At 52.9% G+C, this 12,360-nt stretch overlaps 1 protein-coding gene across 2 annotated transcripts in view; it reads left to right on the top strand.

Annotated features, from left to right (window-relative positions):
• Positions 1–319: 319 nt before the first annotated feature.
• Positions 320–12,360, top strand: part of NOS1AP (nitric oxide synthase 1 adaptor protein) — a 37,293-nt gene continuing 25,252 nt past the window's right edge. For both annotated transcript variants that reach the window (XM_061451793.1, XM_061451792.1), the window contains exons 1-2: positions 320–514; positions 10,521–10,592. In XM_061451793.1, coding sequence (XP_061307777.1) covers positions 410–514; positions 10,521–10,592 — 177 coding nt within the window. In that variant the 5' untranslated portion in view covers positions 320–409. The remainder of the gene's footprint in view (positions 515–10,520; positions 10,593–12,360) is intronic.

The following is a 12,360-nucleotide window of genomic DNA, read 5'->3' as shown; positions in this document are numbered from 1 at the left end:
GAGGTACACGTCTCTCGGGGCGCCGCTCCCAGCCGAGGGCTTGCCATACGTGCCCGGGGAGGCTTCACGGCGTTCCGCAGCGCACCCCAGGCTGAACCGTGCCCACAGCCCCTTTCCTCTGTTTGAAACTTCGGCGGGACTGGGTGCAGACCCGGCACCACGCACTAGGTGTCAGCGGCGCCTTCCCCAGCGCCCCTCAGCGGGCTGGTTTCGGAACGCCTCCCCGCCCCTCCCGCTGCAAGAGCGGGAGCCCCGCGCTGCCAGACCCCCTCCGCTACCCGCCCTTCCTCCGCGCTCCGCGGCGGCGCGTCCCCGCCCCGGGGGCAGGCCGGCGGCGAAGGGCGGAGGTTCCGCGGCGGCGGCGGCGCCGGGCGCGCTGCAGGGGCAGCCCGGCCGCCGCGGGGCCGCCATGCCCGCCAAGTCCAAGTACAACCTGGTGGACGACCGGCACGACCTCCGCATCCCCCTGCATAACGAGGACGCCTTCCAGCACGGCATCTGCTTCGAAGCCAAGGTGGGCGGCGGGCGCGGAGGGGTTCCGCGGGGGTCCCTGCCCAGCGCTCATAACCCCGACCCTTCGGGATTCCCTGTTTTCCAGCTCTCTGTTCGCATAGCCTTAGGTTTTCCTCTCTTTCCCCGGCAGTCCCTCCTGCTGGCGTTGCCTGCTCTTCCCCGAGCTCAACTGCAAAGAGTTGGGTGAGGCTTCCCGCCCATCCCGTAAGGATTCGGAGCAGGCTGGATGGGTCATACTGGAGCGGGGTCACCCTGCTGCCTCATCCGAGCATCCCTCCTTAGCCTTGCATCCCTCCATGGCTATGCGGGGTGTTGCTTGGAGACGTTGGCCCCAGAGAGCCGCGGACTGTCCCATGTGTGCGTGCATCTCCCCCCGGAAAGAGCGGCCGTCTCGGACTTTGCTCTGTGCTCCCAGTGCGGTGGATAGCGCTGGAGTGCTGGTGTGATGGGGGACAGCTGGTGTATGCAGGATGCCGTGTACCCTGGTGCTCCCTGATGGGATAAACTTATCGTGTAAGCAGAAGGAAAGACTGCATGCCATTTGAGGTGTAGTGCTAGAGGTCAGGACTGCCTGCCCAAAGGAAAAGATGGCTGTTTCTCTTTATATATATAAGCCATTCTTGCCAGTGGATTTGGCAGGAAGCATGCTTTTTTTCCTTTCTTCCCTTTTTTCCCGTTTTTTTTTTTTTCTTATTCTTACTCCACTTAGGCTGTGGCTTCCCACAGGCTGAGTGCTTGCAATCCCACAGGCTGAGTGCTTGCAATCTCACAGCAGGCTGGGAAAAGCCAAGTTACCTGTCCATGTTGCCCAGGCCTGAGCAGGTAGTGCTGGCCAGCAGCTAACTGGGAAGTAGCTGGCCATGGAATCTGTAAACGGGAAACATAAAATTCTGCTCCCTTTGCTGTTCCCGGGGGATACAGCTATAACACTGACAAGATACTCAAGTGAGGTTGAGTTGGGAAAAGCCCAGTGTACAACAGTTTTGAGTGGCGGGGAGGCAAGCATCCCTCGCATGCTGTTGTCCTCAGAGCACGTGTGTTGGCAGGGGGAAAAAATAATAAATCACAGTTTTGGCACCTGATTGTGTGCAGTGCCCTGGGGCGAGGCTGCGGATCCTTGCAGGCTGTGATATTTTTCACCTTTTCTCAGAGCTGGGAGGGTTTTTCTGCAGAGGCCATTCCTGCCTGACCGCAGGCGCTGTGCTGCAGAGCAAAACAGCCGAGGAGTTGTTTATGGAGCAAACTTAAACCTGCTTTGCAACTGTTTCTTAGGAAAGGCTGTTCAAATTCAGCTCTGCAGCCTTTTGCTCCTGGATTATTGGAGCTAATTGCTGCCAGCACCTGCTCACTCCTCGCCTGCAGGGAAGCTGAAAGCATCTCTCTTTCTAAATCCCATGTACCTCTTCTATGCCAGTTTTGGGTGGCCCAGCCTGGGGGGTTAGAAGTGAGAAAGGGCTTCAATTGCCCCTCGGTCTGCTCATGGCTCATCTCTTTTTCATGCTGCCAGCCTGGCTGCCTTAATGGGGTGGTGCATATTAGTCTTTGTTAGCTCCTCTTTCTCTTATTTGCTATCCTGTGGCACACGTTAATGCCAGGCACAGTCTGTACAAAACCCAGCTTCCGAATCTGTGGGCTTCTCCATCAGTCCCTGATGTCAGACACAGAACACAGATGGCTTAGGCAATTACTCCATCCTTTCATTAGATTTCTGGAGATTAATTAAATGCTTACTCCTTCCTTTTATCCCCAAAAGTCCTGAACGTTTAAACCTGTGCCGCTCTTGTTTTGGCCAGGCATCCAGTGCGAGTCACAACAATGAGAAACTCGGATTTAGAGCAGAACTTTGGGGAAGATTAAAGAAGAAAAATGCTCATCTGGGGTGCCGGGACTTGCGTGCCTGTCTCTTAAAAGCCTCCTGGGATTGCTGCTAGTGAGGGTGGGGGGGATTCTGGTGTTACAGCCCTCGGCAGCTGAATCACTGCTTTTTGCTCCTGCAGCCTGGGATTCCTAACAAAGTTGCTTGGGGCTCACTGCAGGGGGGCAATGCTGGCCTGAATTGGTATGTGCTGATTGATTGGTTTAGTTTTTACTTTTATTTTTACATTCAGACCTACGCTGTCTGCTGCTGTCTTTAAATGGCACACATAGTGGTATGTAGTGCTTCAATGCTAGCTGCTGGCATCCATGGTGTCATTTCTCCTGAGGGAGTCCTGGCATCCTGGCCTGGGTAGCTGTGGGCAGTCAGGGTTTGGGCTGTTTTCCAGCACAGAGTGATGGACTCAGTCTGAAGCAAGAAGTGCTGTCACATGTGATGCTTGTGTTGCTTGTCCCCAGTGAAGCCACTTGGAGCCATATGCTCTGGCATGGGGACACCAAGTCTGAGCAAACTGTCCTCTAAGGATTATGTTAATCCATTTTCTGGATATAAATCCAATAGTTGGAAAATCTCATTCCATCTTCTTAGAATAGTAATAGATTTCACACTTCTGGATCTGTTTTCATTGGCCGCCTCTCCTGGCACCAAACACTTCTGTGTCCCGGAGGTGCCTTGGCTGGGCTGCTGGGAATTGCTGGTCTCCAAGGGAAGGCAGGACGTTCATTTTCTTCTGTGTCTTGTGGTCTGAAATGTTTAATAAAATCAAAAGCCTGGCCTCTTGGGTTAGTTGAAGCATCTGGATGAGGGCTGGGAGCTGCAGCATGGTGCAGGGGAGTGGACAGAAATTCCCACTTGCGCAGTGGTTTTCTGATTAAATAAATGGGTATGTAGAGAGTAAAGATGCCTCCTGTCCTTCTCCACCCAGCACAGCTCCTCCGGTCTGTGCAAGGAGGAGGGGGATGTGAGCTTACTCCTTATCTTCTCAAACCCTTAGTGCTGCAGAACAAAGCCCAAGAGCCACCTTGTGCAACACCAGCAGTTCTGCACATTCGGAGATCATGACTCCGGCTACTCCAACGCCTCCAGGGAGATCAGCATGTAGAGGGAGGTAAATGGGGTGATGAAGCCTGTCACTGGAGTGCCAGACCTGCAGTCTGTTCCAGTACAGGGATGCTGGGTGCTGCTGAGTTCGCACAGTGAAGCTGTTACTGGCCCCTCAGGAGTTGTTACTGGCTGGGAGCTCAGTGGGCTAGGCTCTCCTCCTGCCCTGGAGATCCTGTGGTCCAGAGCAAGATCCCATGTACCATGTACCTATTATTTAGAAACAGGTATCAGTCCTTCAGTCCTGGGACTCGTTAATCCATTCACAGTATCCTAATGTGTGTGGTTCCCAATAAAGGGGCAGATGGGTGTGAGATCCCTCTTTGCCGCACCCCCATCTGCAGGCGGAGGGAGAAGGGGCTGTATAAGTAAACCTTGGTCTTTGGGCAGACCCATTGCCTGCAGTCCAGAGCTGCCATGGGCGTGCTGAAACCTGGAGCTCCTGATACCAGACCAGTTTGCAGATAAATGCAACACTAGAGGTTTGGGAGGGAAATGCTGTTCTTCTGGGCAGCAGGTGGGGTTTGGGGGTTTGGGTGGCAGGTTTCTTTTTTTTTTTCCCTTAAGGGATCTTGGCAACCAGGCATTTTCTCTCATATTTGTCAGTACTTTTTTCTGCGTGGGATACTGAAATTGAACCGAGCATCTGCTGCTGTCTATGTTTGGAGATGGGACATGAAAGAGACTTTAGTTTGATTTAGCACATCCCTTCCTATGAAACCCTTCAGCTCAACTGCCCGCTGCCCTCCCAAGGCTGTGAGTACTGGAGGCGCCTGCTGATTGCTGCAAAGATAAATCCTATATCAGGAAAAGGATTGTAGCCCCAGGTCAATGCTAAGCAGTGAGTGCATGTGTGTTTCCACTCCTGTGTGTTTTTTTGTGTGCATAAGGTCCATACACAAAAGCATTAGAAGCGAGTTGAATCGCAGGCAGCTCTAATGGGGTCTTCAGTTTCCCATCTCTGCTTCAGACTCCCCTACCCAGCAGGTCCCTTTTCCTGGAGGGATGGGAAGCTCAAGGCTGCTTGTGTGAAGCTCTGCACCTCTTTAGCTGGCTGGGAGAGACTTGGCGGCTTTGGGGGCTGTTTGTACTGGCACCTCTGGAGTACGACGTGCTCTCTCAGGGCTGCTCAGCGCAGAGCAAAGCTGCAGTGTGATTTAGCCTGGGATTGCTTGCTCGAGGCTATAAATAACCTCCCCAAGTGCCACAGAAGTTCTCCTCTGAAACAGTGGCATATTTCTGCCATACTTGTTAAGTCAATTCACAGGCTGCTTAGTGAAAAAGAGAAAATCTCTGCCGGGATTTGGCAGAGCTGTGTGTGCCCAGACTGTGGGTCCCAGCTGGGCACTGCATGGGCTCTGACAGATGCCAGAAAGCCCTGAGGAAGATGCAATGGGAGTGGGATGCTCCCAGCCCTCTTTCTGGCTGCTGAAGTGGTCGGGTCCTTTGTTTCCTGTCCATGGAATGCCTGTTAAGGCTGTAACTGTGTGTAGGTGCAGGAAGCTCAGCCCTTGTGTGGGGGGCAGCAGTGGGCTGGGTGGGGTATGGAAACAGAAGCGAGTGGACAGCCCAGCTTCATTGGTATGGAAAAACTCCAGCTCTTCCACTGCGCCCGCTCACCCTGTGCCCTGGTGTCCCTGCTGCAGGGCTGCATTCTGCTGCAAAGGTGTCTTCTATTATCACATGAGACCCTGTTTTGGCTGGTGAGAGGGGAGGGTGGGTGCTGTGCACATGACTCTGGTAGGTGCTGGGTCTTGTCTTGGGACCCCCAAGAGCTCTGTGTTTCTGTGCACCTCCTAGGCAGTGCCACCACTTGTAGGATCAGCAGGCAGAGAAGCACTAATATCCTTAGGGCATCATACTGACCAGCGCTGCCTGGCATGAGGTGTCCCTGTGTTAATGTCTATGGTCTGGTTGCGTAGCTCTGATGGGTTGATAGGTCTGACATGCTGTGTTAAATTACCTGGCTCCCAGGGCTGGGTGCACCCTCGTGTCCTCAAGGTGCAGAACCCTGTTAAAGGGTCTGGGCAGGGCTGGCGCCCTCCAGCCCAACAGAAAGCCCCCTGCACCCTCCTGCTGAGCTCAAGCTGGAAAGGTGGGGTGCGTTTCCATTCCAGTCAGCTGGCATCCTGACTTTTCCACCCCCTTTGGCCTCTGAACTTGCGCCACTACAGTCTGAGTAAACTTCCCCCTTTTCCTTCCAGCAAGGCTGGGTGTTCCTGCTGTGCAGGGCAGAGCCAGGCTGTGCAAGCCCAGCCTTTGGCTCCCTGGGCAGAGGCTGTGTGTGGACAGCAGGAGAGCAGGAGCACTGGCACAGAAAAAGTCCTGGGAGCTGGATTTCTCCTTGCTTTCCCTGATGGCAGCAGCCTGGGAAGAAGCTCTTACTAGCCAGGCACTGGGGAAATAAAGAGGCTTCAGATCTTGGAGCACCTGGCTGGGAACTGGTGCCCAAGCACCTTGAGCCTCGCTTTGTGGCTCAGACGTGTATTATGGGGCCAATGTCTCAGTACCTGGTGCAGCCTCACGCTGCCCTGAATTCTGCAGAAACCTTGGGACCCTTGTGGCCCATATCTGATGTCTCCAACCCCGCTGCTGGTACCTTCAGTAATCCCTTGCCAGCCCAGGCTGAGGATCCCCTGTTTGGACAAGACTCTTGTCCCTGGGGATGGCTGTGGAGCCCTTGGTGTGATGCCCCAGCCTGAGCTGGTGCCAGCCTGTCTCCTTTGCTTGCGCTTGCCCGCCTGCCTGCCTGCAGCTCCTCTGAAGGAGCAGTGGCTCCTCATCCCTGGCAAGCTCTCTAACTCAGACTGGCTTTAGAAGCTGGAAACCCAGTAGCCAGGCAATGTGGGCTCCCCTGTTAGTTGGGTATGATTCAGCGCTGACCTTTGCACACAGTATTGGGCTGGCAGAGCAATGGCATGCCTCCCTCAGGAGGGTGGCAGCTCCTCTCCAGAAAGCCTTTTGCTGCCCACCACTGCCCATCACCTGCAAGGGATCTCATCAACACCCCTTGAAAGGTGTTCCCTGTCAGGGATGCAATCGGCCTTTGGCTTTCTGAAAATATCTGCCACCTGCTGTCACAAAAAAGCAGCTTCTCAAGGAAATTCACTTGTGACAGAGTAGAAAACAAGCAGCATTTAACAGCCTTAAGGGAAAATGAGAAACTAAGTGACTTGTGCAAACAGTGCTTTGGCAAAATGCTCTCCTTTGTTTTCTTGTTTTCTTTTTTCCCTCTGGCCAAGGCAGGACTGGTGTTTCCTTGAGCTGGACAGGTCTTTTGTAAGCCATGGGCAGAGGGTGCATGGTGTGGGCTGTATCTGGAGGCCCCTTTCAGCTGTGCCTGGGACAGACAGGGGAGCCTGTTTGCACTGGGGGGGTACAGTGGACAAGCTCCCTTCTGGTGCTGAGAAGCCAGATGGGTGACGGCCACCAAGCCATGGCAGGGAGAGTGGCCCTGGAACTACCGATGGAAGGCTGGATCCCACACACGAGGCTGAGGAGCAGCAGGGTGCCTGGGGACCTGAAAGCACCCTGCAAAATAGGTCCTTTGTGCCTGCCCACTGTGCTGCTGGGCGACACAGCCCGCACAGCTCTGTCTGTTTGCAGTCCGAGGGCTGCCTTTGTGGGGCTGCCAGAGCACCTCCTTACAGAAGGGACCCCCTTGGCCACCCATTCACTGGCTCTATGAGTGAGTGACCTTTCTTCTCCTAATTGGGCCGGGGAGAAGAGGGCTGCCCTCCCCACCCTGCCAGCCGTGCCTCCCACCTTCAGAGCGTGGGGATCAGCGACCTGCTGAGCCTGCCTGGCTCTTGGGTGCAGGAGGGAGGCTCCACCTCTGCCCCCCATCAACTGCAGGGTGGTGGGGCCATGGGTCTGGAGGTGGTTGTTTGGAAAAGCTGTGTCCTGCATGCATACATATGGTTTTCTCCTCGGTTCCTGGGGGCTTGGGGAGGGTGGGTTCTTTCATGGGTTCATTTTCTTTGTCAGTTTTCTTTCACACAGCTTTATTTTCCTTCCTTTTGTTGTGGGCGCCTTCCTTTCTCCTCCCCATGCTCAGACCCAGCCCTGCTGCCTCCCTTTCCTGCGGGGTCAACCTGCTGGCACAGATGCTGGCCTGAGGCTTGGGAGCTGGGACATGGGCCCCTGTGGGGACCAGGACCACTGCTGCACCTAGCACCTTGCTTGGGGCACATGGATTATAGAGGAAGGCAGAAGTCCATGCTTGGGGTCTGGGAGCCCCCATGCTCTGGGGTCCTTGGGAGTGGGTTTCAGCATTGGAGTGGAATGAATGGGGAATCCTGTACCCTGCTGCTTTGCTGATCCTCACCTCTGCCTTGCCTGCTTTTTCCCCACACCTGTGCCTAGAATGAAGGTCAGTGCTGTGAGTAGGAGGGCTGGAGGAGAGCAGAGCAAGAGCAGCCCTCGATGCACTTATTGCCTGCAAATGACTGGTAAATACAGATGATTTCTCAGGCCATCCGCACTCCTTGCCTGGGAAATTGTAGTTTAGCTGACAGGCTGACCTCCAAGTGCACATTTTTTTGGGCAACATTCACCACGTTGTGAAGGGTTACTCCTCTGCAGTGCAGTTCCCGCATGTGATTTATGCCCAGAAGGCAAAAATAATTTGCGGAGACTTTGTCCATCTGTTGAGTTTAGTGAAACATTCAAGAAATACCTACCTCCAGAGCGGAGGAAGAGGTGGGTGTTTTTGGAGTTGTGAGAGCAGTAATTGTGTGAAGTGAGCCCACGCTGGGGCAGGAGGTGCCGCAGGCTCTGGTGGGGGCACACTCCCACAGGATGCATGATGAAGCAGGACGTGCAGGAGCCCAAGTTTGGGAGCAGAGGCAAATCTTCCATGCTTTGTGACTGGAGCCCCTTGGTTTGGGTACATGGGAACACAGGCTGGAGGGAAATAGCTGAACAAAGGGGTGTAGGTGGGGCAGCATCAAGACATTCCTACTGCTGTTTCCTAGGAGGGCTGTCCAAGGAGGTGCTGCCCCATCCCAGGAGGTGTCTGGTTTCTGTTCCATCACTTGCTTTTGGGGTGGCCCAGCCCTCTCAAGCTCACGCATGCAATTATGGACATGACTGAGCGTTGCTGCTGTGGCCAGGAGGTTGGCATTGCTTGAATTCATGTGGCTATGGAAGCTATTGGTGGATGGGGCCTTCTTCTGCCCAGCTTATAGCTTCCACTGCTCACCTTGTCCTTGCAAGTGGATGCGTTCTGTGCTTGCCTGGGGAAGGAAAACGGGGAGAAGTGATTACCCCTCTGCTGGCAGTGATCTCATGCTGTCAGGAATAGCTAGTAGAAGATAGGCATCCTCTGGCTGCAAAAGTCTGTCCTTGTCATTTAAGCTGAGAAGCGTCCATTGCAGTTGAGTGGGAAGCAGTGCTGGGTGGTCCTCTGCAGAAGAGCAGCATGGGGAGGCTTGGTGGGAGAGGTGCTGTGCAGCTGCGACTTTTGCCTGGCAAGGGACGGTGGGGAAAGATCTCTTCCTTATATACTGCATGATGACCCTGTGCCCATGGCCTTGGCCCTTCTTGTTGTCTCCTACTTTTTATTGATGGTTTCCAGGCTTTATATAAGAAAAAGGAATTGCTTGATGTCAAAGATGCTTCTCTTAATATGACCTGCACCTCTGAGGAGTGGGAAGGCTCTGTTTAGGGGATGCAACTGAAAACTTACCGAGACCTGTGCTTTTGTAGTCAGGCAGCCAGTGGTTGGGGTCTGCACAGCTAAAACCATGTTTGCCAGCAGCCTTCGTTGTGGGCTGTAATTCCCAGTTACATAAAGCTGCCCTGCGCTCAGCACGTGATGAACACGCCAGCTGTTTGGTGTTTATTTTTATATCCTCATCTCCTCTCAGCACTGGCTGCTGGGTGCCAGTCGCTGGACTCCTGCCCCATCTCCAGCCGGGGCAGAAGCCGTGCAGCTGGGGATGGCTGCACCAAGCTGGTGGCCCTGTTGAGTTTGGGATGTGGAGAGTTAGCAAGGAAGGCTCACTGGGACAGCATGCACACACAAAGCCCAGACGTGGTTATGCAGCCACAGGGCTGTGCCATGGATAGAGGTGACAACAGTGTCCTAGTGGAGAGGAGCTGGGAGTCAGCAGGGTGAGAAATAATCCCCCTCCATGGTCTTTGCTTCTACAGTGATCCCTAGCGCATGTTCAGCCATTTAAGCACCCATCTCCACAATAGTGCTTGAAACCAGTGACCTGGGTTTTCATGCTGTCAGTGAAGGCTGTGGCTGTATTCACAGGAACACATAGCCCTGTTGGGTTTAGTGCCCGTGCTGCTCTGCTGAGAGTTACGTCAGCGCTAGTGTCGAGATGAAGCGTGGGAGCACACGGGGCTAGTAAATAGACTCAAAACGCTTTTCTTCTAACTACACGTTTTTAGTGCTTAGCATTGACTCTTCATTGCTTGTCTGTTTTCTGAACCTTCTTCTGAATCTGCCCTCTTCCATTTTATCTTTAAAAAGGTTTTTGTTCAGCATCTCTCCGTGCTGGGTTGCAGTGGCGCTGCCTTTGGTCCCCTTTGAATAGCAAAACGGCTCCTTTATTCCGGAGGCTTGGCCTGGAGGCTCAGCATTGCTGCAAAAACAGACAAGGGTTTGGAAGGGCTGTAATTAAACACTGAAGGGCCTGTCACAGGACAGGTTGCTCCAGCTATTTTAAGGATATTCCAGTATCCAGTTCTATAGTGGGTGACTCAGTGCAGCTGAGGGGATATTGGCTTATAACTACATACTTTGATCACAGCTTAGATGAATGAGGTTTGGTGGCCTGATTACTGAAGTTATTTTATTGTTAGAATAAGGGCTGCTAAATTCTTGAAGCACTGTGTTGAGGGAACATCTTCATGGTGGGAGGGCTATGAGGCTTCAGGTGCAGTAGGCAAAATGATGCCTGTTTTGCAGAAGTGACCCTCGGTTCCCTCTGGGGATGCAGTTGAAGCCATAGTGGGACCATGAGGTTTCTGGTGCCATGGAAACTTGACTAATCTGCTCTTTCGTTCTCTTCAGTACATTGGGAGCCTGGATGTGCCACGGCCGAACAGCAGAGTGGAGATTGTGACAGCCATGCGGCGGATCAGGGTGAGTGTGGTGAGGATGTTCCTTCCCCTCTGTGCTGGGGTGGCAGGATCACCGGTCCTCCATCTCCACTTACAGCCTTCTCTCGCATAAGTCCTGTCCTCCAAGTTATTTGTAACTGTATTTTTCACTGTCCCTCTCTCCATTGAGCTCTCCATGTTACCCAAGCACAATGCCTGCAAACTTCATGTGCCACACCGTCACATTTGATCATCTCTGGCACTAGCTGTTCCCTGTGGTACCTGGTATCCTGTGTGCTGTGGCTGGGGTTAGCTACAGTCCAGGTAGTAGCAGGGCTGTATCCATGCTCCCAGTGCTATGACCCATGCAGGAGCATGTGCTGTGGCAGCAGGGATGAGGTGGAAGGTGAGTGTGGGATGAGGGGCTGTTGGCACTGGACGGAAACTGTAGCATGTCCGTGATTCAGAGGATTTTCTCATGTGTCAGTCCCAACTGAAAGGTAACAGCAAACTACTTGTGAAGAGGCACGTTTGTATTTTACTGCTTGCATAAGCATTTCAGCTGCATGAAAATTTGGGTGCTGCCTCGATACACCAGCATGTTAGTGACCGGTAAATGGCAATGTGCAAATTCAAGTGCTGAGTAACGAGCTCTGGGGCCTGCCAGAAGCAAGCTTGTCTAACAGCGAGTAGGTCAAGGGATGTCAGCTGGCAATGAAGTCATCTGGCTTCCCAAAATAATTACAGTCAGGATATGGGGAACTCTCGCCATATAATGCTTGGCCAATAGCCAGGAGAAGAGCTGCTTTTCTGATCCCTGGCCTCTCACCTGCACAACTAGAAGGGGATCAAGGACACTCTAGGAGGCAAACAAGCCACACACTCGGTGAGCTCGCTGCCCCCAGGCTTAAAACAGCAGGAGCTTGACTGCTCTTCACATAAGACAGCTCTTGTGGTTGGACCTTGGCCTGACAACTTTGAGGGCTTAGATGAACCCTAGGGAAAAAAGCCTTCCGACCAAATAAACACCAAAACGTCCTTGTTGACCAATATGAAGAAACTTAAGCGTAGTCTAGAAAACTAATAGATAAAACTCTGAATGGCAGAGAAAGGACACAATTTAGGGTAAAATAATGATTTCTCATGGTGAATGATGTGCTCAAAATATGTGCTCAGGTGTTCCTGATCTGAGTTGATCTCAGGTGTTGAGAGATGCAAGTCATTGGAAGACCATGCTTTTGCAGATGGGATCTGCCAGGGAGACTTTTATTGTCTGTTTATTTGTTGTGGGGTGCTGTTTTAAAGAGGATGCCAAGATAGTTTGTGTGATGGGAGTTTATGTGTATAGCCCTTCCCTGGTTTCCAATGTTCTGCATTGGCCTTGCACCCAGCAGCAAGATGTTACTGTGGCACTGCAAGGGCATTTGCTGACTGGGCTGGAGCATGATGCTGGTTTTGGCATGGCTGGAGGTCAAGGAATGTGTGTCCTTCTTAAAGCAGAAGAGTAGCTGTGTTCTTTGGGAATAAAGTAGTCCCCAAATATTGGCATGGGGAAAACAGAGGAAGAAAAAGCTTATTTAGGCACAGAAAGCAAGTGATGTGAGTTCATCAAGAGCAAGCTGCTGTGGCTCTATGTGTGGTGTGTGAAGCAGCTGCTGACCCTGAGGTTTTGTATAGTTTTAGTGCAGTTTAGAGGAATGTGCTGTGTCCCAGTTTGTTCAGTCAGTCAGTGTTGGTGAAGGAGGGGGAGATGCCGCTGCAAATCCCCTTTCTCAGTGCTGCCTTCAGCTTGGCCACTCACTGGGCTTTGC

The sequence above is a fragment of the Pezoporus flaviventris genome, unplaced genomic scaffold (genome assembly GCF_033815535.1).
Source record: "Pezoporus flaviventris isolate CSIRO_AGI_PZ_B2104156 unplaced genomic scaffold, CSIRO_AGI_Pfla_v1 ptg000013l, whole genome shotgun sequence".
In the NCBI taxonomy this organism is placed as follows: domain Eukaryota; kingdom Metazoa; phylum Chordata; class Aves; order Psittaciformes; family Psittacidae; genus Pezoporus; species Pezoporus flaviventris.
Note: the sequence above shows the minus strand (reverse complement) of the source record. Positions and strands in the feature narration are given on the sequence as shown.